Here is a 25,627-nt window from a genome sequence, read left to right as displayed (position 1 = left end):
TTCTTGAGTGCATTTGAAATAATCGGTGTTGATGAAATGAAAGAAAGTAAGAATGCAAAGAGAAGAGGACCTCCCAGAAAAAATTACTGATAAGCCTAATATTAAGAAGCTATAGGAGGAAAAGAAACTATTAATGGAGACCAGGGAAAAATTGTGAGGAAAATGTTTAAAAAGCAAACCAAAAGGCATGTTAGAGGGGAGGCATGTTAGAGGTTAATTATTATTCATGAGTGTCAAATTCTGCCTGACAATGGTGCTACATAAAGACTATAAGGTATTTTTTGCATTTGGTAATCCCTGCACCAGTAATTTCACTAATACGCTGGGGTAGAAAGTGGAGTGAGATCACAAGTTTCAAAAATTGTAGGTTTAGTTGTCTGCAAACCATATGTTTTGAAAATAGCCATGGGACTCTGGGAGGAGGCTGACCACAGGACAATATGCAGCCACCATTGAACAGGTGGTGAGGAACAGCCACCACTGAGGCAATGATTCTGGAGGGAGTCTGGCTGCTGACAAAGCAAAGGGAGTTCAGGATCATACCAGAAAGAGACTAAAGTGTCTGGATTTCAGCAAGCATAGCGAAATATGTTGAAAGAATGATCCCCGTGGAAAAATTAGAGATCTACCTGGAGGTAAGAGTGTAAGAGAAAGAAAAACAGTGGCTCAAGGGACTTCCCTTTTGGGTGGTGGCTGAAGATGATGGGGAGGCATGGAGAGGTTAACTGGAATGGAAGTTCAGAGCGTTCCTCTGCTGCAGAGTCACCACTGTCCTGCGTGAGGCGGCTTTCACAGGCAGCATCGGCAGTGGCTGGACCTGGATAGTTCTAGTGACCTAGAGTTCAGTCACCAACTAAGGCTGCAACTTAGATTGTAAATTGAATCATGTCAGGAGGTTATGTTACTGGTTACGATCTCCTTCTTTGGTGGTTTGAGGGGCAAGGTAAAAAGCAAGGATAAAACAAACAGACACATCATAAAATGTATTACCTTTTGTGAATGAGATCTCTTACATTCCATTTTTACAAGACAAGACTCAGAATTTGAAAATATCTTTCTACTTAGCTCAATGTCTGCCCTAACTACTTGCTAATGCCTTTTGGGGAGCCTGGTCCTCACTTACATTTTTATTTTATTTCAGATTAATATGAGGGTACAAATGATTAGATTACATTGGTTGGGTTTGTTACATAGAGTCTAAGTTGCAGTTGAGCCCTTCACCCAGGGAGTGTGCCACATACCCTTACATTGTGCCCCTAGGCTAATACCTGTCTAAATTAATCTGTATTTTTGGTTAAAGCTTATACAAGTTAGTCAAATATACAAGATACTTCAATAGTGTAATTGTCATAATGAATCTTTCATTTTTTTAATAAGCAAACATAATGGAGCTTGTATGTATTTTAAATTTTTATTTACTGAAAATGTCAAGAAGTGGGTATATAAACAAATAAAAAAATGATAAATCTCAAATTATTTACTAATAATACTTGGCACCATTTTTATCTGTGAAAATTCAAGTAGTACTAATAACCTAAAATAGGTAAAATATTAGGAAAGTAATAAAAATCTACAAAACACAGCTAACTCAGACAGAAAGCTTTATAGTGTTTTAACCAAGAAGTTAAGTTTTTGGTCTGTTTTATGAATGAATTTATACACATGTGTAACATATCTTTAGGTATTTCAAAGCAATCTCAGGCTCCATTCTCATAAATTAAAATAAATGATGCATTCTCCTTAAGTTATGCGTGAGTGTCCCCGTAAGAGAAAAACTTGGGCAAGTATCAGTTAGCGTAACCCTCAAAATATTCTGATGCAATGAATAAATTCTTCCAGAATGTTTAAAAAATACCTGGGTGGGGTAGGTTGTGCTTTCTGGCTTTGGGCCTTTTTCAGAAAGTCAATTATCTGTTAAGTCATCTGCATTCATTTGCCAGATTAACCAGGAAGCCATGATGGCCTGAGGGAGGACTTGCATCACACACACCAGGAAGTTTGAACTCTAGCCAGTCATATGATTAAGATGTTCCAGGATAGCTATTATTCTTGGTTCAGGCAAATTCCTCTGGCGTAAGTATTCTGTAGGAGGAATACACGAACTAGTTCATGCTTTAACTCATGGAATCAATATTTCTAGAGTTCATATTTTATTGTTAGTTTTCATCTAATAGTTTATGTTTTAGTTTATAATTTTGACTAGTGTTGTGAACTTAAAGGTGAGGTAAAGATAAAGGAAAGTTACTGTTTGTGCTTTATGACTATTATTTTCATGAAATTTGAACACAAAACAATTTCATCCATGTCTTAACTAAAATTGCTTATATTTATCTAGGTCTAATTCCCATCAAATTTAGGCTATAAATAAAGATATGCTTACATTGTTGCTTCAGCAACTCAATTAACATAATGTTTTACTGAGAAATTCTTTAATTTCTATCCTGAAAAACCATGTGAAAAATAATAAAATGATAGGAAAATTGAACATAAAACATTTAGAACATACCGCGGCAACAAAGAGTATCTCTAAAGGAACGCTTCACCTGCCTGTGTTAAGAAGGTCTTCACAGAGGGTGGATCCACTGCAGAGGCACTGGCCAAGTCTCACAGAGGGATTTCTTGGAGACTCTTTGTGGATTTTCTGTGTTTGGAATTCTTTGCCAGTTGAGAAGCTGTTAAGATTCGGGGTTGTGCTTCTTAATTACCAAATCTTTCAGTCACATTGATTCTGTCATGCTGGTTTAAAACTACTCATGTCAATAAAATAAAAAGAATTATATCCTCCTGAAGCAAGTGAAACTTTAAAATGTGTTATATATTTATGGAGGAAAATAAATATGCAGGTTTTTGTCACGAGAGGTAACTGCAATGCATTTGACTATAACTTTTATAACTATATAAAATTAGATAATAATAAACAAAATCATGAACAAGAAAAGGATAAAAGATTATGGTGGACTGAAATAAGAATTACTTTTTGACTGCCATGCATGTTTCATAATTTCTGATACTTTAATTCCTATGCTTCACCTATTGGAAGGATTCATGAATCAAGGCTGGCCCGTCATCGGACTTTTTTCCTAGTTGACTGGGCATCATCACTGGTTCAGAGGTAGACCACTGAACCAGGCCAGACCAATGCTTCGGAGGTATGGAACTTCAGGTGATTTGAATCTTCCCTCTGCAGCTACAGGGTGGGGAAGCTTGTGTGAGACTGCAGAAGATAGAAATCAGCAATGATACGCCAAAATCAGAGCAGAACGAAGAGCCGGGAAGTCTGGAGGTCCGATCTCCAATCCCAAGGCCCTAGTTTATTACAGCTCTTTTTTGAGTTCTATCAATTCCCTCAAAAACTTTCCCAGCTACAGAAATAAAGAAAATAGAGCTAGAACACAAAGAGCAGGTGTGGGAGAATTCTTACATATCTACACGTGTGAGAGCCATGTCATCATGGATATAATGCAAGAATGTTTTCTAAAAAAATTTCCTTCTGAGGTATGTATTACTAGTCCATACAAAAATATTAAAGTACTGATCATTGATCTGATACAATCACAGAATTATAGGGCTGGAGGGGAATCTGTATGGCCACCACCATGTTATTTCAGGCCCACATGGAAGATGTTCATTCAGTAAGGAGTGAATGAACACCTGCTTATACAAACTCTTTTAATGGCACGGAACTCATAGTGTCATGAGGCAAGATATTTTAGTGTTTTCAGATATGTCATAAAGTCCTTACCTATGCTTATCTAGAACATGTTGCTTTGTAACCTGATGCTAACTCTATCTCTAGAGACACAGAGCAAGTTTGTTTCTTCTGGCACACGAAAACTTGGAAATAATTTGAAAGTAGTTCTCATATTTTTCTCATGTTGTCTCTTCTCCAAAATAAACACCTCCACTTGTTCCAAATATTTTTTAAGTACATAGAGTTAGCTGAATTTAAGGTATTTCATTTGGGTAATTTAAGGTATTCATTTCCAATTCCTAGCTCCAGTGATATTGAAAAACATGCATGTTTGAGTGTGTAAAAACATGATTAAATTAACACAAATACTAGTTACCTTTCCTGATTATATAATTGATGTAGATCCATTTGGAAAAAAAAAATCACCCACAAGTACCTAAAAGTCAACAATGCTAGTTAAATAAACATGACTTATATACCTTAAAGTTATGAGAGGGAACCCTGGAAAATTCTATCTCAGGCTTGAATGCAGAGTCACAACTCCGCACAGTCTTCCAAAATCACTACCCTAGCCACAGACATGGGAGCAAACTTCCACTATAAACTCTACAAACAACTTTTTCTTCCTTCTTTTTCTTTTTATTACCCATTTTCTGCTTTACTTCCTGTATAGCCTTTATAATTATTCTATTGTGTACAGGATTCTATATATATTTTTTAAGCATACTGGGTTTCAGATATGCAGTGCACCAAATAAATCAGATTTGACATTCCATTTATTTATCTGTAGGCAAAAATCACCCCCAAATTTGGCCAGCTTAAAGTTAACAGACATTTACTGTCTCACATAGTTTCTATGGGTTAGGACCCAAGAACAGCTTCTCTGGAAAGTTCTGGGTCACTTCTCTCAGGAGGTTGCTTTCATGCTGCGGGAGCTGGGGCTACAGCCTTATCTTGGGCCTTAGTTGTGGCTGGGGAAACCATGGCTAGAGTTTCCCAGCTCACTCACGTGGTTCTTGGCTCACCTCCGTTCTTGCTGGCAGTTGGCCCAAACAGGCTTCACAGTTGGCCCAAACAGGCTTCACTTTGTTGCTCAGGGCTGCTCCATACTCCTCAGAGACCAGCTAGACCAGCTGCGTTGTTTCTCCCCAAATGGGAAAGAGGGCAGATGCAAGCTTTTATAATGGAACCTCTGAGGTGACATGCCGTCTCTTCTGCCTCTCATCTGTCTTGCAGACCAAATCTAGGACCGTGTGGAGGGGACTGCACAGGACTCTGAAGACCAGGCAGCAGAGAAGAGACCATGAGGGCCATCTTGAATGCTGGCTGCCCTGACACTGCATAAAACAGTGATGTTTTTAACAGTGTCAGGATACTAGAAATTTGTTTAAACTTTTTATCCTGAAATCGACAGTGCAAAGAAGTATGTAAACAGTTTGTTAGGGTAGAGGGTAATCAGAGAAGGCGACTGTGGAAGGAGTATTCCTGGAAGGTATTTCTGAACAGGTGACGGCCAAGGTGAGACCTAAGGGTTGAGTGTGAGTCAGACATGAGATGAGCCAGGGGAGGGCATTCCAGGTACAGAACCACCAGAATACAGATGGAAAGCACTTGGCCTGTTCAGAAAGCGAAAGGGAGTCTGGCAGAACTGAGTGTGATGAATGAAGGGAGGAACTAAGGGAGGTGAAACTGGAGAGGCAGGGAATAAGGCACGGCCGAGGTTTGACCGGGAGGAAGGCAGAGGGAACAGACTGTGCAAAGGTCCAGAAACAGGTACTGTTGACACAAGTTTCAAGACATGCCAGTAAGTCAGCGGGGCATTAAGTTCAGGGTGTATTTCAGAATAGCAAGAGATAAACTTTTAAAAGTGGTAAAGGCCAGGTGTAGTGGCTCATAGCTGTAATCTCAGCATGTTGGGAGGCAGAGGCAAGAGGATCACTTGTGGCCAGGAGTTCTAGACCAACCTGGACAACATCGTGAGACTTCAGCTCTACAAAGTTTAAAGATACAAAAAGTATCCAGTTGCAGTGGCACACATCTCTAGTCCCAGCTACTGGTGAGGCTGAGGTAGGAGCATAGCTTGAGGCTATACATTGTAAGTTGTAGTGAGCAGTGATGATGCCACTGCACTCTAGCCCAGGCAACAGAGTGAGACTCCATCTCCAAATAAATGAATACTTTTTACAAATAAAAAGAAGGTAAGGGTGAGATCATAATGAGACCCAGACGCCAAGCTATGAAATTCAAGTTTTATTCTGTGAAGTACGGAAACACGGTGAATAGTGCAAAGTAGGGACAGAATCAGATTTGAGTCTTGGAAAAGGATTATGGTTAAAATGAAGGTGGTCCAGGTCAAGGAATTAAGGCTACAGGAGGGAAAAAAAAAAGAAAAGAAATGTCAAAAGGCTATTTTATCCATCCAGTTAAAAAGAAGACAAAGATTTGGTCACAGAGGTGATGGCATCCAGAGTTACTCAGGGAGAAACTGGCAGGAACGTAAACTCAGTAGAATTGGAGGTCACATCAACAGAAATTACTGAGTGTTTTATTTGCTGCTCTAACTCTATAATCTAGAAAACTGCACTGGCACTTATGAAACTTAATGAAATATTTGTTGAATGAGTGTGTGAATTGATAAGTTAGTGAAAAATTAGGGAGGCCACAGTTTTTGTTCCTTAAATAGATACATAATAGTCACAGACTATTTGCCAGGGAATGTTCTTGGCACTGGTAACAGTGTTGAAGGGATATCCGTGTCTATCTATTTATGTAGTGTATCTATTTATCTATCTATTTGTCCATCTTTCTATCTGTCTGTCTAATCTCCTTCACCTCTTTCCCATCCTTTCATCTGCTCACCAGTGCTCTGTCTTTTCTGTGTATCATTTTACTTATCTACGCTGTGGTAAGAAAGACATTATTTAAAATCCAAACCGATTTTTATATGGACTAAAGAGTGAGCACAGAGAGAGTCTTTGGAAATACAAAGTGAAACCTAGAACTGGAAAGTAGAGTCTAAGTTTCTTGAGTAACAACATCCATAAGAAAAGAGAAGATATCCCAGGAATTGGAAATCCCAACTACCACATGAGATCACGTGGAGTGGAAGTAAACAGAGTGGAGGCAGGAAAGAAAAGCGTCTGCTGAGAAATTGCTGCTGCTTGTGTCTGAGAGTTTCTACAATCAGAAGTAATCAACATTCCATTTCTTTTTTTGTAGAGACAGAGTCTCACTTTACTGCCCTTGGTAGAGTGCCGTGGCGTCACAGGACTCACGGCAACCTCCAACTCCTGGGCTTACGCGATTCTCTTGCCTCAGCCTCCCGAGCAGCTGGGACTACAGGCGCCCGCCACAACGCCCGGCTATTTTTTTGTTGAAGTTTGGCCGGGGCTGGGTTTGAACCCGCCACCCTCGGTATATGGGGCCGGTGCCCTGCTCACTGAGCCACAGGCGCCACCCTCAACATTCCATTTTTAAGATAGGTTTTTGTTTGCATTTTTGTTACCTAAACACTCTATCAAACTTCTGGTAGAATCTATTACATGTAGATTTCATTATGAGAGATAGGGGTGGAAGTTGGGAATTAAGGAAAGTAAACGGGAAATAGATACAGAATAATCAGCCGCAAGAGATGAGGTCTAAGTCCCAGAGTTGCAGGTGGCTAGTAAGAAAAAATCCAAATACAAAAACATCTTTTGGAGAGTGATGAGTTTTCAAAACAAACAAACAAACACAGAAACAGTCATATTCCAGGAATTTGTTTTCTTTTTTTTTGTTTGTAGAGACAGAGTCTCACTTTATGGCCCTCGGTAGAGTGCCGTGGCATCACACAGCTCACAGCAACCTCCGACTCCTGGGCTTAAGCAATTCTCTTGCCTCAGTCTCCCGAGCAGCTGAACTACAGGTGCCCGCCACAACACCCGGCTATTTTTTTTTTGTTGTTGCAGTTTGAGCCAGGGCTGGGTTTGAACCCACCACCCTCGGTATATGGGGCCGGCGCCCTACTCACTGAGCCACAGGCGCCACCCCCAGGAATTTATTTTCTAATTATATTCAATTCTCAGCAAATAAGTTAATTTAAGCTGATATTTAAGTTGCATATTTTACTTGCTCCTCTAGCTGAATGAGTATACCTACTTGGTATGCATGATGCCGCACATCTTCGTATGTACCAGTAATGAGTATCAGTGGCGAGTTGAAGGGATTGATGTGATGAAGGGAAGGAGTTTCTTTGACCAGGAGGTTCCAGTGGCTCCCAGTCAATAAAAACATAGACTCATATTGGCTTCCAAAATGCAGGTACAGTCTTACCCTGCGGTAGGCAAGGCTGCGCCAAACCAGCCAAAAGTCAAGGATTCAGTCCTGTTCAGGCACAATCCAGGGATAATTGCTGCAGTTGCCTTCCCAAAGTCCCACATGTTTGCACCACTCCCCTAAATTAAAGACTCCTGTTGTAAACTAAATAACTCCAGCAGAAGTGATGCAATAGCAGTCTTTAGGAAATGACTCCTGCAAACATCCATTTGAAGTTGCTCTGCTAGCTGCCATAAGTAGTTTTTGAAGACATTAGAATCCTATGTACTCAATTTTGATATGAGGACAATTAATGACAATTAAGGTTATGGGGGGGCAGAAAGAGGGACAGAGGGAGGGGTGTGGGGCCTTGGTGTGTGTCACACTTTATGGGGGCAAGACATGATTGCAAGAGGGACTTTACCTAACAATTACAATCAGTGTAACCTGGCTTATTGTACCCTCAATGAATCCCTAACAATAAAAAAAAAAAAAAAGAAAGTGTAGTTTTATACTTGTAGTGGTGTTTAAAATACAATAGCAAATCTTCCAAAAGCAAGAAGAAGCAATAAGAATGCAGGTTCAAAGGAACTTCCTGAAATTCAGAGTGGATCATTAGACCCATTGGGTGGATAATAGATTAATGCCTATAACAACACCTACAAGATCTACTCCATTTGCTTGCAGATAATTACAACGTGAGGGAGAACCCGGCTTACCCATCATATTCCCTTTGGCAAGTATGAGGTATAAAATTACTCTGGGGTGTGCAGGATCCTGGACCCCATCCCAGATGATCTGATTGAGTAAATCCTGGATGGGACACAGAGACATGCATTTTTAACAAATATGCCAAATGTTTTTGATACAGTTGTTATAGGAAAACAATACCAGTGAGTAAAATTTTAAAAATTTGCAGGGTATATGTATTCTATCTTTCCCCCAATACTTCCTTCGTTGGCCCACTGATGCTTGAAATTTCTTTAAAATCAGGCAGATCCTATCAACCATTAATTAGAGATGAAGCACCATCTAGTAATTTCTAGATGTAATGAAATATAAATGTCTTACAGGTTGTGGAGAATGTGTTCTCTGAAAGTAAAAAGGCTGTTTTTGTTAACAACTGGCACTAAAATCCCACAAACCAAAATGCTTCTCATAGTGGGAAAGAAAGCTTCCCTTTTCTCTATGCCATTGTCAACATTCTTCATCTTTCATATTTTTGATATTAGTGATTCAAACAGATGCAATGTATATTTTACATTGCTTTTGATTTGTATTTTTCTAATTAGTAGCGATGGAGCACCTTCTCATGTACCTGTTGGCCATTTCTACATCTTCTGTGGGAAAAATATCTATCTATGATCCTTTGCCTATGTTTTAATTATATATATGCACTCAAAATCTGACAACTAAGTTTGTGAACTCATTCTGGGAAAAGTGCTACATAACTCATTGCTGAGTATCACTACAGTTACCTTTGAAGTACTCCCCTTGGGAAGCTATGCACGAAGGTCAGTGCTTTGTCCACCCTTCAAGCAATTTTGGAAATCTTCTGGAAGGACCATCAGAACTGTCGATTAAGTTTAAAAACTTGCAGGGGCGCCCATAGATCAGTGGGTAGGGCACTGGGCACGTACACCAACACTGGCGGGTTTGAACCTGGCTTGGGCCTGCTAAAACAACAATGACGACTGCAACAAAAAAATGGCCAGGCATCTTGGTGGGCACCTGTAGTCCAAGCTACTTGGGAAGCTGAAACAAGAGAATCACTTAAGGCAAGAGCTGTGAGCTGTGATGCCACACCACAGCACTCTATCTAAGGCAATAACTTGAGATTCTGCCTCAAAAAAAAAAAAAAAAAAAAAAAAGTTTAAAAACTTGCCACTGTGGATGTCCGTTGACAGCACTGTACAAACAACTTGATAAGATTTCATAACCTTGGCATACCAGAGCCTCACAACTGTGTTCATGTTGATGTGTGGTAGTGTCTTGCTGAGTGTCACTCATTATTGTTGTGTGTTTTGTGCGCCATATGATAATAGACACACACACTCATATGTTTGCTACTGAGTTGTGTAAGTTCTTTATGTATTTTGGATATAATCTCTTATCACATATATAGATTGCAAATATTTTCTCTCTTTCCATAGTTGCCTTTTCATTTAATTGAGTGTGTGTGTGTGTGTGTGTGTGTGCTGTGCAGAAGCTTTTTGGTTTGAGGTAGTTTAAGAGGTTTTGTTTTTAAATTTCTCACAATATCTAACTCAGTTCCTCGACTAGTGTTATAATATTGCTACAAAGATGAAGTGAGATTATTTATGTAAAGTACTTATACCCTTAAAAATGTCAAAGACGTCTTTGTAGATACAAAAAAAAAAATAGGGAGAGCATTAAACAAAACATTAAAGTTGATACTGATATATGGATACAAATACCCTGTTTCCTCGAAAATAAGACATCCTCCAAAAATAAGACCTACTTACAGGAAAGATAAGACGTCCCCTGAAAATAAGACCTAGCGCATCTTTGGGAGCACACCTTAAAATAAGACATTTTCTGGGAAACAGGGTATTAAGGGATGACTGACATAAGTAAAGCCAATTAAAGCTTTTTTGAAAAAGTTACAAACATCACTTAATTGCTCAAAATTTCATGGTGCAACAATTGGGCCTGAGATCAGGGAGGCTATCTCCTTGGCTCCACGTGGAGTGACAAATCTCACTCATATGTCAGGAACCTCAGGTAGGATTGCTAGAGTGACTGGGATGACTTAGGAGTCTGTACCTCTCTCTCTCCACCTGACCTGCCATCCTCCATCAGCAGAGAGGGGCAACAACATGAAAGGCGCAATCCAACAGAACAAGATTCTAATGCACTCTGGTGGTTAGAGCAAGTTACAAGACCAGTGCTGATTCCAGGGCTGGAGAAGTTGACCCCACATCTTCATGGAAGGAACTGTGAACAATTGGTAGCCATTTGCATTCTATCACCATAGAGCAGACAGTATGGAGAAGGCAGAGCTTAGCCAAGCAATGAAGCAACCCAGAATGTGCTCCAGATTTAGAGTGAATGTGTGTAATTGATGGAACATGAGACGGGTTGAACCACTTGTATGTACTCAGAGTCGTAACATATAGTTTCAAGACAGAGAGCTGAGGAATGAAAAGTAAAGTATGTAAGGGATAATTGAAAGTAGATTATCAAGCACGTGAGGTCTAATAAAGGAAGTTAAATGATAACAGCCTGGCTTGGAGATGAGAACCCATGCTTGTCTATGCAAGACGCATGAAAGGGAGGGATTCACAAGGTGAAAAGAGGGCAAAGGGGTAATCAGGAATGTAGACGAGGAGAAGTTGGGTTAAGTCAGTGTAAAGAAGGGAGAAATAGGGTGTTTGGTGACATTTTAGAGCGTGGCGAGCAACAATGGAGAAGGTAGAGGTAAAAGAAGGAAGCATCTAAAGAGACCTTAGGCAGAATATATAATTTACCATCCAAACTTGGACTTCTGAGAGGTAAAGTGAATGTTATTAATTATTACTTCAGCAAAATAGGAGATAAGCCAAGATGCACAATCATCCAGGTGTGAGGGTCGTGTCCCCACCCCAGGTCGTGGACTGGCACTGGTCAATGGCATGTTAGGAGCCAGGTGAGACAGCAGCGGGTGAGCAGTGGGCAAGTGAGCAAAACTTCATCTGTATTTACAGCTGTTCCCCATCACTTGCGTCACTGCCTGAGCTCCACCTCCTGTCAGATAAACAGCAGCATTAGATTGTCACAGGATCACAAACCTTACTGTAACCTGCACATGTGAGGCATCTAGGATGCACATTTCAAGTGAGAATCTAACGTCTGGTGATCCCTAATGGAGTGGTGGCAGCGATGCTAGGGCTTGGGAGTGGCTGCAAATACAAATTATCAGTAGCAGACAAGTTGGACTGCACAAAGACCATAGGAAATCAATTGCTTGCAGAACCTTATCAAAACCCAATCAGGGAGTGACAAGTGACAATGAAGCCGCATCTGGTGGCTGGCTTCATAGTGGCAAGTGAACATCCTCAATAGTAAAGCTATGTCTGTCGGCAGGCTTTAAGTCAGAATCCAACACTTATTTTAGTCCATCCACGGCCAGCCCATTATTTTAATTGTCCTCGCATGCCTGTTTGCCACACTGCACACTTGTCTTCCTCACAGTTTTAGTAAACCCACAAGCTAACCCCAGCAAAAAATAAATAAATAAATAAAAAGCAAACATCACTGGAGCTTCTTTCAAAAGAAAAGACCCAAGGATGAGAAGATTCTAAGACAGATAACAAAACAAAAGCTGTATTTAAAAGAAAATACCTAGAGTCCTACTTAAATTATGGGTTCGTTTCATTTCTACAGGTGATTGACATTCTTCAGGCCCACTTTGTATAATATGGGACAGCCCGCTATCAAATGAAGCTATGGAACTTCAAAACTGCTTGACCACATGCAGACCAAGCATGCTGCATTAAAAGGCAAGTCTTTGGAGTTTTTCAAAAGAAAAAACATGAATAAGAAGAATAGAAGAAATTATGGAAGGCAGCTCTTCACCAATGTGTCTGCACTGACAGCATCATTCCTAGAGGAAACCGCATTGGAAAGCTAAGAAGCCTTTTACTTAGCTTCTTGGGTGAAGAGTTGATCCTGGCTGCTGCTAAGGATGCTTGCTGTAAACTTTTAGGAAAGGCTGCTGTTCAAAAGGTAGCACATTTTGTCAGTGCCTGTAGCTCAATGGGTAGGGCTCTGGCCCCATATATTGAGGGTGGTGAGTTCGAGCCTGGCCCTGGCCAAACTGCAGCAGAAATTGGCTGGGCGTTGTGGCGGACACCTGTGGTCCCAGCTGCTCGGGAGGCTGAGGCAGGAGAATCGCCTAAGCTCATGAGTTGGAGGTTGCTGTGAGCTGTGACATCACAGCACTCTACCGAGGGCCACAAAATGAAACTCTGTCTCAAAAAAAAGGTAGCACATTTTGCTTTTTTTGGATAGCACAATACTAGATGAATTAATAAAATAGTAGAGAATATTGGAGACAATTGTTAGAGAAGTTTTAATGAGTTACCATGGTATACAATCCAGGTTAAGGAGACCACCGCTATTGACAGCAAGGTGACAATCCTTGTTTTTGTGTGATACATTTTCAGGAGGATGTGCATGAGGATATGTTATGTGCACTTTTGTTGCCAATTTACACCACAGCTGCAGAACTATTCAAGTCTTCAAATGATTACATGTCAGGGAAACTGAATCAGTCGTTTTGTGAGGGTACATGCATGGATGGAGCTGCTGCCATGACCGGACGGCTTTCTGGTTATAGCACTCAAGCCAAAGAGGTCACCTCTGAATGCAAGGCTGCACACTGTGTCATCCACAGAGAAATACTGACTACCTGAAAAATGCTAAACAACGTTTTGCAGGATGTGATTAAAATTATCAACCACATGAAAGTGTGTGCCCTCAACTCACGTCTGTTTGTGGAGCTCCATGAGGAGATGGACATGGGGCACCCACATGTACCTTCCCTTCTAGACAGAAGTGGGTAGGGCGAAGATAGATCACTGGTGAGACTTTTTAAGTTACAAAGAGACACTCTAGAGATTTCTTTTAGAAAAAACAGTTATCACCAGCAACACATTTCTGTGATGCAGAATAGGTCACACTACTGACTTACTGGATGATGTATTCAACCTGCTCAACAAACTAAACCTGTCACTTCAGGGGGAAAATGACAGTGCATTCAGCTAGGCAGGTAAAGTGGCTGCAGTCAAAGCCAAGCCGGAATAATAAAACATTGGGATTTTTGATATGTTTCAAACATTAGCAGAGATTTTGGAAGAGACGGAGCCAGGGCCTTCTTCCTCCTGGCTGGTGCGTGATCACCTATCTCAGCTTTCAAAAGACTTTGAGCATAAACTCCCAACAACAAAAGACCCCCAAACTGAGAATGAATGTGTCTGTGGCCCATTTGTGAATAAGTTGGGTAAATTGACTTTGTCCATGCTAGAAGAGGATCAACTGCTTGAGATCACAGATAACAATGGCCTTAAAAGTAAGTTTGAGGGTAGGGCACCTGTGGCTCAGTGGGTAGGGCACCAGCCCCATATACCCAGGGTGGCAGGTTCAAATCCTGCCCCGGCCAAACTGCAACAAAAAATAGCCGGGCGTTGTGGGGAGTGCCTGTAATCCCAGCTACTTGGGAGGCTGAGGCAAGAGAATCACCTAAACCCAGGAGTTGGAGGTTGCTGTGAGCTGTGTGACACCACGGCACTCTACTGAGGGCAATAAACTAAGACTCTGTCTCCACAAAAAAAAAAAAAATAAGTTTGAGACTTCAAATCCAAAGTTTTGGATTAAAGTCAAGGCAGAATATTCTTAGATTGCCACAAAAGCACAAAAAGCCTGCTTCCATTTCCAACATCCTATACTTGTAAGGCAGGGTTTTCCTTTTTTTTTTTTTTAATGTATTCATTTATTTATTTTTTATCATTTCAGGTTAATTGAGCGTGCAAAGAATTAGGTTGCAATGTTTGTATTTGTTAGGTAAAATGCCTCTTATAATTGTGTCCTTCCCCTAAGAGGTGTGCCATACACCCTAACATTATGCCCATTAAGTGGGAGCACACTCATCCCCCATCCCCCTCCCCTTTCCCCCTCCCTCTATGCCCACCTTGAATTGATTCACATTTTTCTGTTACGTGGGTATTAAATCATCTACTAGCTTCATATTAGACTTGACTGCAAACTAATGCAACCTTTTTGGAAGGAAGTTTGGAGAATCCTCAAAGAACTCAAATTAAAAGCAGAATTTTCTGACGAGACAGCAAGCCAAAATGAGATTATGAGACCCCTAGATGAGACTGCTGTCTAGTTGCAGGAAAACAAGCTCAGAGGTCCCAGGGATTCTGCATTCTGGTAGGTTGTATAACGATTTCATTATATATTACACTGTGATAAGACAGAAATGGCATGTGTAATAAATGTAATGCTCTTGAATCACCCCCAAATAATCCCCCATCCCCTCCCCCTAGTCCATGGAAAAATTGTCTTCCATGAAACTGGTCTCTGGTGCCAAAACATTTGGGGACCACTGCCTTGAAGGACTAAATCAGTTGTGACACTTATGAAAGTAATGGAAAATTGGTAAAAGCTGAGGCTTAGGAAAAACCTAATGAACGTTATTCTTGCTAAAGTTTAAGGGCAAAAGGGCATACAAGTGAAATTCCCTATGGAGAGAGAAAGCTAGAGAACGACAAAGAACTTAAAACTTGGACGGTTGGGAGATAATAATAGTAATTATATGTTACATGTACATAATGCTTTGTGATTAAAATGCTTTCACAGGCACTGGGTCATTTTATCCTCACAGTGGGCCTTGCAGGTAGAGAGGGTGGTTATTACCCTCCTTATCCAGGGAGGAAGTGCTCTGCGTAGACAAGGGCGTGCTCTTTCAGGATGAGGTGGTATGGGTGGCGGCACCAGTCATCTCAGAAAGGTTTTTTATTATTTAGTTGTTTTCAACATATAAAAATAGGAATGAGAATTAAATAGTCTCTCTCTGTGAATTCACATAGAATTTACTTTACATATACAGATGTCTACTTATAAACATATAGCACACGTTGAAAACGTTTCTTTCCATACTTTCCTTGATGACAACATGAAGCTCAGTTTGGTTGGAAGAGCCACATAATAAACTCAAGCCTCCTAGTTAAGGGTTCTTTGTACTGAACAATTGGTCATTTACCGGCAGTTGAAACAATTGGAATGAGTGAGTTTTCAAAGGAAGTAAGTGCCTAGGTGATCTAGGGAAGGAATACAAAAACAACTGTGTCTTTAAAAACCTTTAAGGAGAGAGTTCCCAATAATAATTTAAGAAAAAATATTCAGAAAGGCTTTAAAAACTGCGACAAGATGGTTGAAACCAATTTTGGCAAGTTAGATGAGTCCAACTTTTTGAGAATAGTAAACATAGAGGACATTTCAGGAAGTCCCAAATGCAATATAAATGGAAGCTCAAAGCTGGAGGGAGAGGTCTCGGTTCAAGTTGAGATGTGGATTAAATGACAGGAGTAATAGTTGATGCCAGAGAAGGTGAGTGAAAAGTTAAAGGGCAGCTGTTTCCTGAGGTGAGAGTTCAGTCTGGGTGATGGCTGATGGGCACAGGGAGGCCCTGTGTCAGACTAGATGGAAGTGAAGAGGAGCTAGCCAGATGGGCTACCCCTCTGGACTTCAATTCCTCCACGATCCTTTCCAGTCTCATAATTCTAGGATTCTGACCCAGTCATCAGCTTTAGATAGGAGAAGAGAAGAATGTACCAGAAGCAGTGCTACCTACAATGCTCCTGAGAATAGTCGTCACCAGTGAAATAACCACTGTTCAAACAAAAATGTTCCTCCACGTGAAATTGAATGTTCCCTTTTTTTTCCCCTCTGTGCCTATTGAAATTCTGCCTTCCAGAACCATAGTCTCTCCTGCCCCCTTTCTGGTTGTACCTTCTCTTTGTTATCAGTTGTTTGTTATACTTTTAGTTCTTCTTTATTGTAACTTGTTGATTTAGTTGACCACTTTATTTCTCCCAAATCTTTATTCACAATCAACCTTGGTATTCAGCATATAAGGGAGTATCTATGTCCAATGAAAGCATTCTTCGTGCCTCAAGCGACCCAGCTATGAAAGACATCTGATACATCTTTATTGTAGTAAAAATTGTAGTCTTTTTGTTATAGTTATGTCTATTTGGTAATTTGCTTCTTACTAAATATTTTATTAGTTATTTCTTACCAGCAAATTCTGAGCTTTATTAATTGCAATCTGAATTCAGACTACACCTTCTGCCCATCTGAAAGGGCTTTTTGTTGTTGTTGTTTGTTTTTGTTTTTGTATCATGTTTCATTTGCCATAATTTCTTAATGGGCAGTTTTTCATTTAATAATTTGCTTAATGTTTTGTTCATTCATTAATTCACCAGTCATTCATTTTCTCAGGAGACAGTTGCCATCTCCTATGTGTGATGTTTTGACACATGATTGATTATGAAATATTTTAAAACACTGAACTTAATCCTTGTTTCATGGAATACAAACTTAATCTTACTCTATGAGAGTGCCTACTTTTCTCAGGGCTGTATCTAAGTGCTGTGGGCTCATGCAAAGTTGAGTCATTGACCTGATACTTAGAAACTTTCATGATTCACCCTGGATCCTCCTTGAGATGTTCCCATTTCAAAATGATTTTCAGTTGTATCTCTCAGATCCAAGCAGGATAACCAAAATTATTCTAAATATTAAAATAAATAGACTTTAACACATTAGAGGGAGAGTTATGAAACCAGAGAGCAGACCATGAAGCCTCCTGCACAATAACCATGGCAGAAAGTTGGTACTTTGCTGACTATGGGCCAAAAAGAAAAGGCACTATTGCTGGGCCCAAGGATGAGGCTTGCTTGGCAGAGGGCAGAGCGAGGCCTAAGTTGGTCCCTTCTGGCAGAGCTGGGGTGTGGGGGAAAAACACTGTCGCCTCTGCCCTTCAGTTTTTCACAGTGCCTCCTGTCAGCTAAACCCAGCAAGTGGTAGCTGCACACAGGAGCTTGGCAAAGGCAGCCTCAGTGGCCTGGGTCATGAACTTGACCTGGAGCAATGCAGCACTCCTCCATGAGAGAAATTGGTTTAAGTAATGACTGTCAAGTTAACACATTTTTATCACTTATACTTTAATAAACATTTTTCTATTTTTGTTTTTTTATTAAATCATAAAGAAGTAGATAATGCATACATTAATGCATTTATGGGGTACATTTTTAATAGACATTATTCTGAAGAAATTCCAGAGAGCTCATAACAAGTTAAAGTCACTCGGGCTAGCTGTAGTTTGTGGCTCTCATTTCTGTGGCACAGATATCATGAAGACATCAAAACAGACCCTGAGTTACTTCCGTCCTGTTATTATAACATGAGTGGAAGTTTTCATTGTGTTAAAAATTAAAATAGCAAAGCAGAGTGGCTGGGGAGTGATTATTTGAAAGTCATGCCTTGTGCAATCTGAACCTGAGGAGAAAATACCTCATTTGCCTTTGCAACAAGCACATGAAGCCAAGTCCTCATGTACTAGGGCTCACTGTGGCATAGATAATGTCTATCCACCTGTTCATTTGTGCATGGATAACGTCTCTCTACCCAGCTGTAGCACAGATCACATGCATCTATCCATCATCTCTGTATCAATCCATCTTCTGTCTTTGCATCATCCATCCATCATGTTCCTGCCATCAATCTTCTATCTATCATCCATATATCCATTGATCTACCCATCTGTCTTAGTTTTCTAGGGTTGCCATACCACAGAATGGAGGGTTAAACAACAGGACTTCATTCTCTCACAGTTCTGAAGGATCCAAGCTTGATATCAAGGCATTAGCATGGTTGGTTCCTTCCAAGGCTGTAGGGAAGAATGTTCCAGGACTCTCTCCCTGGATTGTAAATGATTATCTTCTCTCTGTGTCTCTTCACATTGCCTTCCCTTTATACCTATCTGTGTCCAAATTTCTTTTTATAAAAACACCTGGTATATCAAATGAGGGCATACCCCCAATGACTTGGTTTAAATCTAATTACCTCTATAAATGCCCTACCTTCAAATGCAGCTGCATTCTGACATACTGGGGGTTGGGACTGTCACATATAATTTTGGGGGGGGCACACAACACTGCCTATTGCTATGATCAGTAATAATATTGATTGTTCAGGACTTAAATCAATAGATGATGTCATTTGTTTATCAAGAATGTATTAATCGGTGACATTATTTGGAAATGTCAGCATGTGATGATAATAAAGGACAGACTCAATATTTATCTGGTTTATTATAGCTTTTCAATTCTTTACAGATAGAATAAAGAACTGCCTGTACCTCAGAAGAACCACTCTTACCACCAGCTCTTGGCACACCCTGCCAAGCCCATGGGTATCAACAGCCATAGGATACAAATTAGAAAGAGACAAGGCAAAGGACACATCTGAGGGCAAACAGACCAGGCCATGATGGGCCACCTGCACGCCCCTGTGTGTTACTGCTGTGTCCCCACTTGGTAGTCTGGCAGTGTGCTGTGCACTCTTGAATGAGTGGGTGTTATTCCCCTGCTTCTATGGTGCTCTAGCTATGGAAAATGTGGCGACATTATCTTTTAGGCTGTCAGACTAAATGCATCACAGAGATGTCTCTTATCCCCCAACACAATTAGGTCATGGGAAAAAAAACTCAGTCAATATCCTCAGTTTCACCTGAGTCACGACACAGATCCTGCCTGCCTTTGGAGTCTCAAATGCATCTGAGTGTCCATCTTTTTCATGCACCCCAATCTCCAGGCAGTCTTCTATCTTTAGACTAGAAAGCCACCAGGCCCTCCCTCCCAGGGGTACACTGATCTCCTAGATCCCTAATTATAGCCACTCTTTATTTTGGAAATGAAAGGAAATCATTTTATAATCTTATGCATGAAGAAAACATAGTTCTCACTGAGCCATGTTTTTCTTTGCCTATAATCCCCTCAGAGTTTATGCTTTTTTCTGACTCGAAGGTCAAGGACTCTCTTTACATTTCTAAGTTCCATTGTTTCCTCTCTTCTCTGTGAGATGAGGGGATCCATACTGATGAAACCTCAAGCTATTATACTGCGTGTATATTATTTCTTAATTATTTTTCATGTGACTTTGGCCAAGTCAAATAACCTCATCAGTTTTAGTTCTCGTAGTAGGCAAAATTGATAATGATACCTATTCTGTCTACAGTACATGGTAGCTGTGAGGAGCAAGAAAGCCCATCAATCTTTAAATATATCAAGATTTTTTGCAAATAAAAATGATTGTTAGTGCCAGTTAATTAAATTTGTAAATTGTAAAAGTGCTAACTTTTAAAACATTTCCAACCATGTGTTTCTGAATATTATGCATTGTTAATTTAATTTTTTCCTTTCTTATATTTTTCCCCTTTCCCTGGTTCTCATTCCAGAAGGTGGTTCTCCTTCCAGGAATGCATGTTCTGAATATACAGAACAAATAAAGTAAAAGCAAACTAGAAAAGTTTCAGTCTACACATTTTTGCTTATGAAAACCTCTATGAAATTGAACAGTTTTTGTTGTTGTTGTTGTTGTTGTTTAATAAGGGGAGGAGAGCTATGGATGCAAAATTAAAAAGTATATTATGTGGGAAGTAGCCATTTCCCTCACTACTACTCGTGGACAGCTGGTAACCAGGTCAGCAAGTCAGGTTCTTGGCCATGACTATGGGAAATAGTAGGATAGATCATCTCAATACCAGCTTTATTGGTATATTTCAAAATTTCAATATGCAATAGGAATTTAAATCCACTGATTCAAGCATCCTAGAACAAGAGTCTCAAAAAAGATAGCTAACATGACAGAATTGATAGAACCGAGAAGCCTAAAAAGACTATGTGAACAGGGGCAATAACATCTTAGTTACCTGTGGGGACTGATGATTGTGGTCTGATCCCTTGAAACCACCAGCAAGCAGTGCTTAGCCCTGCAAAAGACTCCAGAACTAGAAAGTATGTGGGGAAGCACCCAATAATTTGAATTTAAGTTACATTTTAGAAAATATGGATACATTTCTTGCACACCAGCATTTGTAGTAGGAGATAGACATTTGTAACACATCTTGAAATTCATCAAAAATTAGTAAAATTTGTTTCTGTGCAATGGGAGAAGTACTGAAGCAGAAGGGAGGAGGTAGAAAGAGTTTTTACTAAACTACACCATGACTAATAAAACTAAGCAATGTAATTCTTAGTTTTTAACATTTTTGCCCATATTCAATAGCTGATAATATTATGATTCCACCAAGGTGTTAGACGTCTTTCCTCTTTGAGAATGACGGGCCTTCTCACTTAGACTGAGGAACCTATTCTTGTAGAGGTAAATATATCTGCATGAGCCACAGGGTAAGACAAATGATTCCATGAGAACCTTTAAGCATGTATCTTGTTTGTCTTGATGGCTTCCTTGTATGATTACATAAAATAAATGACTCTTCCAACACACCCAACGTTAGGCTTTTCTGAATTAAATCTGATAAAGCAAATAATCTTAGGAAAAATCCCTGTCAATCACTGTTTTTATTCTTTTATTTCTAATAAATTTGAAGATATTTACATGATGTGGTACTTACCACTTAAGTATTGCTAATGTTTTAAGTACAGTTTTATATTACCCAGGGTTTGACTCAACAGACTTGCTGGCGGTTTGTAGAAGGGAATGAAGATATGACATCAATATCTAACCTTGAGTTATCACTGATATAATGTTTCAGAGTCACTAGATGATCATTTGAGGACAGAAACTTATTCTCAAATTGACTATACACTTAAATACATCAACACCATTGTAATATGTACCTGTGTTATTTTATTATTTTATTATAGCAAAGACGAACATACATAAATACTGGTCAAACACGTTTTAGCCTTTTATTACAATTATATACTATAAGTTAAATATGTTGTTATTACAAAACAAGCACAATATTTGAACAGTTAAAAATGTATATACAAACATTGATTGATTCACAAGTTATTAGAGCTATTCAGAAACAAACCACAGGAGAGGGCTTGCCTCATATACCCTCCCTACCCATCTTCACTCCACCTAAACACCACATTTTTAACCCTGTATGTACATGTGAGAAGTGGAGAATTTAGAAAATAATGCATATCATTCAAGTAAAACAAAATACAAATACTTTCACCGTACATATTTTTTATTAGAGAATTTTAAAAGGAGGTATTTATTTTAGCCTGACTAATTGCCTGAATCATTACCTTGATTCCTCATTTTGTTTTGCATGTTAAGACCTGTACCATGACTAAAGAATAAAACAAGGAACTGAAACCATTCCCTTCAACACCCAAACCTCAATTTTTAAAGTAGGACCGTATATCCTCTGGATGAGAACCAAATGTCAATAGCCTTTTATTGGTGTGCCTTTTTTTTTTTTTTTTGCAGTTTTTGGCTGGGGTTGGGTTTGAACCCACCACCTCCTGTATATGGGGTTGGTGCCCTACTCCTTTGAGTCACAGGCCCCAACCTAATGGTGTGCCTTATTAAGACAGACACTTCTAGTTGCTTGTAGGTACAAATCATGGGATACAAAAGCATGTTATTTTTCATCTGTATGTTATTTTCCTTTATATGTATTTTTTTTCTTTTTTTTTTTTTCCTTTATATGTATTTTTAAGCAAGTTTAACTGTATAAATTATTAGAGGAGTTAAAATCTATCTTCTTAAAATCTATCTTCCTAAGAGAAATCAGAGTTCACTTTTCCCTAAAAGTGTTTAGAGTTTCCTAAAGAAATAACAAAACTCTTCATTGAATGGCCATTTTATTATTCATATAAATTTAACCAAAAATCATTATTTGATGTCTAGAGCTTTCCAGGATAGTCACTAAAAAAAAAAAAAAAAAACTAAAAATCACCATTTATACAGTATAAGAAATAATTTGAAGGGAAAATAACAGACTAGGTTTTGGAAAATGCATATGCTTTATTGGTATGGATTACTAATTGCATTTTTAGTTCTTATCAGATAATCTATTATGGTAAAAAAAATAAGTGAATAATTTATCATTGTACATCTGCTGGTGGTTGCAAACATACTTGACTTTTGCAAACTGGAATGGGGAATAAGTCCAATGATAGTAAATGCATTTAAAACACAGGGGGTCAGAATGGTCAAGGAAGTCTTACTTGCTACCTTAGGTGGCAAACTGAAATTTTCATCTCAGTTTAGATCCAGTCATAAGGCCAGTTCTCCTGCCGAGTGTACTTACAGTTTCTGGAAGGACCTTATAAAGCACACTGAGCGCACTCCGCAGTTAGACGTAGCTGGTGGAGGTCTTACTGAGCACGGTCAAGTTCCTGCGCGGATCCGTGCGCGGCACGCGGGACTCAGGGGCTGGGTATCTGAGCCTTCTTTGCTTCTTCCTGTTGCAGCAGCAGAACCCGCAGAGCAGGCCCCCTCCGATAAAGAGCACGGCAACGCTGGCCCAGCCGAGGAACAGAGCGGCTCCCAGCTCTCTCTTTTGACCGACATGGATGGCTGGGTCGTAGAAATCCCTGATGATGATGTTGGCTGTCCAGCACACTGGAATCAGAACGAAGATGCCTGTCAGGATGAAGAGGACTCCCGAAGTCCCCAGAAGGTAGGCTTTGACTCTCTGGTCGGAGCCTGTGCACTGGACCTGCTTCATGCCGCAGATGCCAATAAGTAGCGCGATCAAGGCGAGAGCGACGGCCACACACATGAGCGCCCGGGCCGCTTCCAGCACAGGCGGGAGCGCCAGCAAGGAACTGTAGAACTTGCACTGCAGCCTGACCTTGGCTTGTCGGATACAGTTCATCCAGAGCCCTTCCCAGAGCCTTTCAAAGACAATAATGTTGCTGCCAACAAAAGCCGATACTCTCCATTGAGGCAGAAGGGTCGTGGCAAGCGTCCCCACCATGCCGAGGAACCCAAGAACCAACCCAGCAATTTGCAGGGGATAAAACGCCATTGCCTTTGCTTTTAAGACTGGTCCAGTCTGGAATGGCAGAAGATGCTCACGCTTCAGATAGTGGAGGGCTGAGTCTAGAGCAATCTCGGACGACGTTCACCTCAGCTGCTGCCCATAACGTTTTAATCCAAACAGCAAAAGCAACTGAACTTGGCCTAACAAGAAGTACCTGCTGTAAACACATGCAGCCTCTGTACACACGCACTCAGTTCTGTATGAATTATTTACTAGTCATATATAATTGTTTCCCAGCCAATAAGAAAGTAGCCAGAGGTGTGTCAAGAAATACTGCATATTCAACTTTAGTGTTCTCATATTATTATTGTATTAGCAATGCTGTAATTAAGTGTCACAGCTTCCATTGTGGATTGCTAATTACAGACCAGAAAACTTCCTCTCCAAAAGTCACTCGGATAAAAAATATAAATATATGTGTTAAGGTACAGTTGAAAACAATACCAAAATCTTGCCACCTTATTGGCAAGTAATTGAATAACACTTTGGACTATTACTTTCTTCTAGTGTAAGAAGGCACTTTTCCTTAATATAGCTAATCAACTACGGATTTAATGGAGACTTCTGACAGAATTGTTTAGGTAATAGTGTCCAGACTTCTGCAAAAATCATTGACACTTAGGAAGCTCCCAAAGCAAGAAATTCAGATTTCATAGTCTATTGCAAAGATCCATAAAGAAAAAAAAATACAGAAATATTTTTTACAATTAATTTGAATTAACTGGTAATTACCATATTAACTATTACATAACACCTCTCTGTTGAAACAGTGTTTAGTATGTAAACTTTCATTAGATGTTTTTTCAATGGCAGCTTAAAATATATTACATTTATCAAAGCCAGTAATGTATCTTTCATTTTTGATGGAACTATACAGAAGTGGCTCTTGAATTAGCTGTGAAATTGAATTATGGAACTATACAGAAGTGGCTCTTTGAATTAGCTGAAATTCAGATAGTAGTACCCTTTTTAGAGCTGAAAGTTATCTTCAAGGTAATCCTCATTTGCCAGCTCTGCAGAGTGCTTGGCTAAGGGGCCTGTGTGGTGTTGATTTGAGGACACATCCAGTCTCTCCCACCTCCTCTGTCTGGTCTGATTCAAAACCAGGAGGCAGAAATGCTTTTTCAAATATTTTCATATAAATGGACTACACAGGAAGTTTAACCCTACCAATTCCATACTTTCTCAATGGTTTTCAAAGCAAGCAAAATTCAAGTGAAATTGTTTTAAAATGCAGGAATCAAGTTGTCATACTTGACAGCTAATGCCTTGCCCTTGGCCAGGGTTGGGGGTGCTTCACATGGAAAGTGTGCACCTTTCTCCTTTTCCTTTTATATACCATTGTAAGAAATCCATTTTAAGAATAAAAACTACTCCAAAACAGCACCCCAACCATATCTTTGGCTTCACAGGCCAAAGAGTGTAGGGGTGCTTCAGTACCATGCAGATTTAAAGAACCCATTGAGGAAATTAATAAGTATAAAAGCCAGTTTTCAAAATGAATGGTCCTAGAACTCCATAAAAGTCCCTCTCTAGGGAATATGAATCATTAAGGAAACAGATGATTTCTGTACAGTTCAGTTTCCTAACATCAGCTCAAGATGATAGGTTTTCTCATCCCTTTGTTTGGGTTATTGAGACAGAGGCTTAAGTGTTCCCACCCTGACAGGATTTGCTGGCATTATTCTGCCTGGTTACTTCCAGCTCATCTTCCTTGTCCAATTTCCTCTTCCGCATTCTATCTAATTTTTATTCTTATCTTCGTTTTGTCCTGGAACTTTCCAACCTGATGTTTTTCACAACTGTTTGATTTTCACAGCCGAAGCCTCTGACCTGTATTACAAGTAAACACAAGTGAGAGCTTATGTTTTCCCAAAATACAGGGAGAGGTATATACATCCTGAATCCAGGCATAAGCTGAGAAATGTAAGTAATGTCGGAGCCCTTGTTATATTCCCCTCACAGCCAATGCCAGCTGTCTCCATCACATTCAGAGGGAGACAGCGCCTTCCTGTCTAAGTCACTCCCCATTCACATGG

The 25,627-nt window shown here is 39.8% G+C and overlaps 1 protein-coding gene across 1 annotated transcript; it reads right to left on the bottom strand.

The window, feature by feature from the left end:
- Positions 1–22,482: 22,482 nt before the first annotated feature.
- On the bottom strand, positions 22,483–23,747 carry CLDN17 (claudin 17). Its single transcript, XM_053565425.1, has one exon. The coding sequence runs from the start codon at positions 23,571–23,573 to the stop codon at positions 22,896–22,898; it is 678 nt and encodes a 225-aa protein (XP_053421400.1). The 5' UTR covers positions 23,574–23,747; the 3' UTR covers positions 22,483–22,895.
- Between the last annotated feature and the right edge of the window lie 1,880 nt (positions 23,748–25,627).

Source organism: Nycticebus coucang, chromosome 16 (genome assembly GCF_027406575.1).
Source record: "Nycticebus coucang isolate mNycCou1 chromosome 16, mNycCou1.pri, whole genome shotgun sequence".
In the NCBI taxonomy this organism is placed as follows: domain Eukaryota; kingdom Metazoa; phylum Chordata; class Mammalia; order Primates; family Lorisidae; genus Nycticebus; species Nycticebus coucang.
Note: the sequence above shows the minus strand (reverse complement) of the source record. Positions and strands in the feature narration are given on the sequence as shown.

Excerpts from the sequence above, each read along its gene's own strand:
- CLDN17 (XM_053565425.1), bottom strand. The coding sequence starts at position 23,573 with ATGGCGTTTTATCCCCTGCAAATTGCTGGGTTGGTTCTTGGGTTCCTC.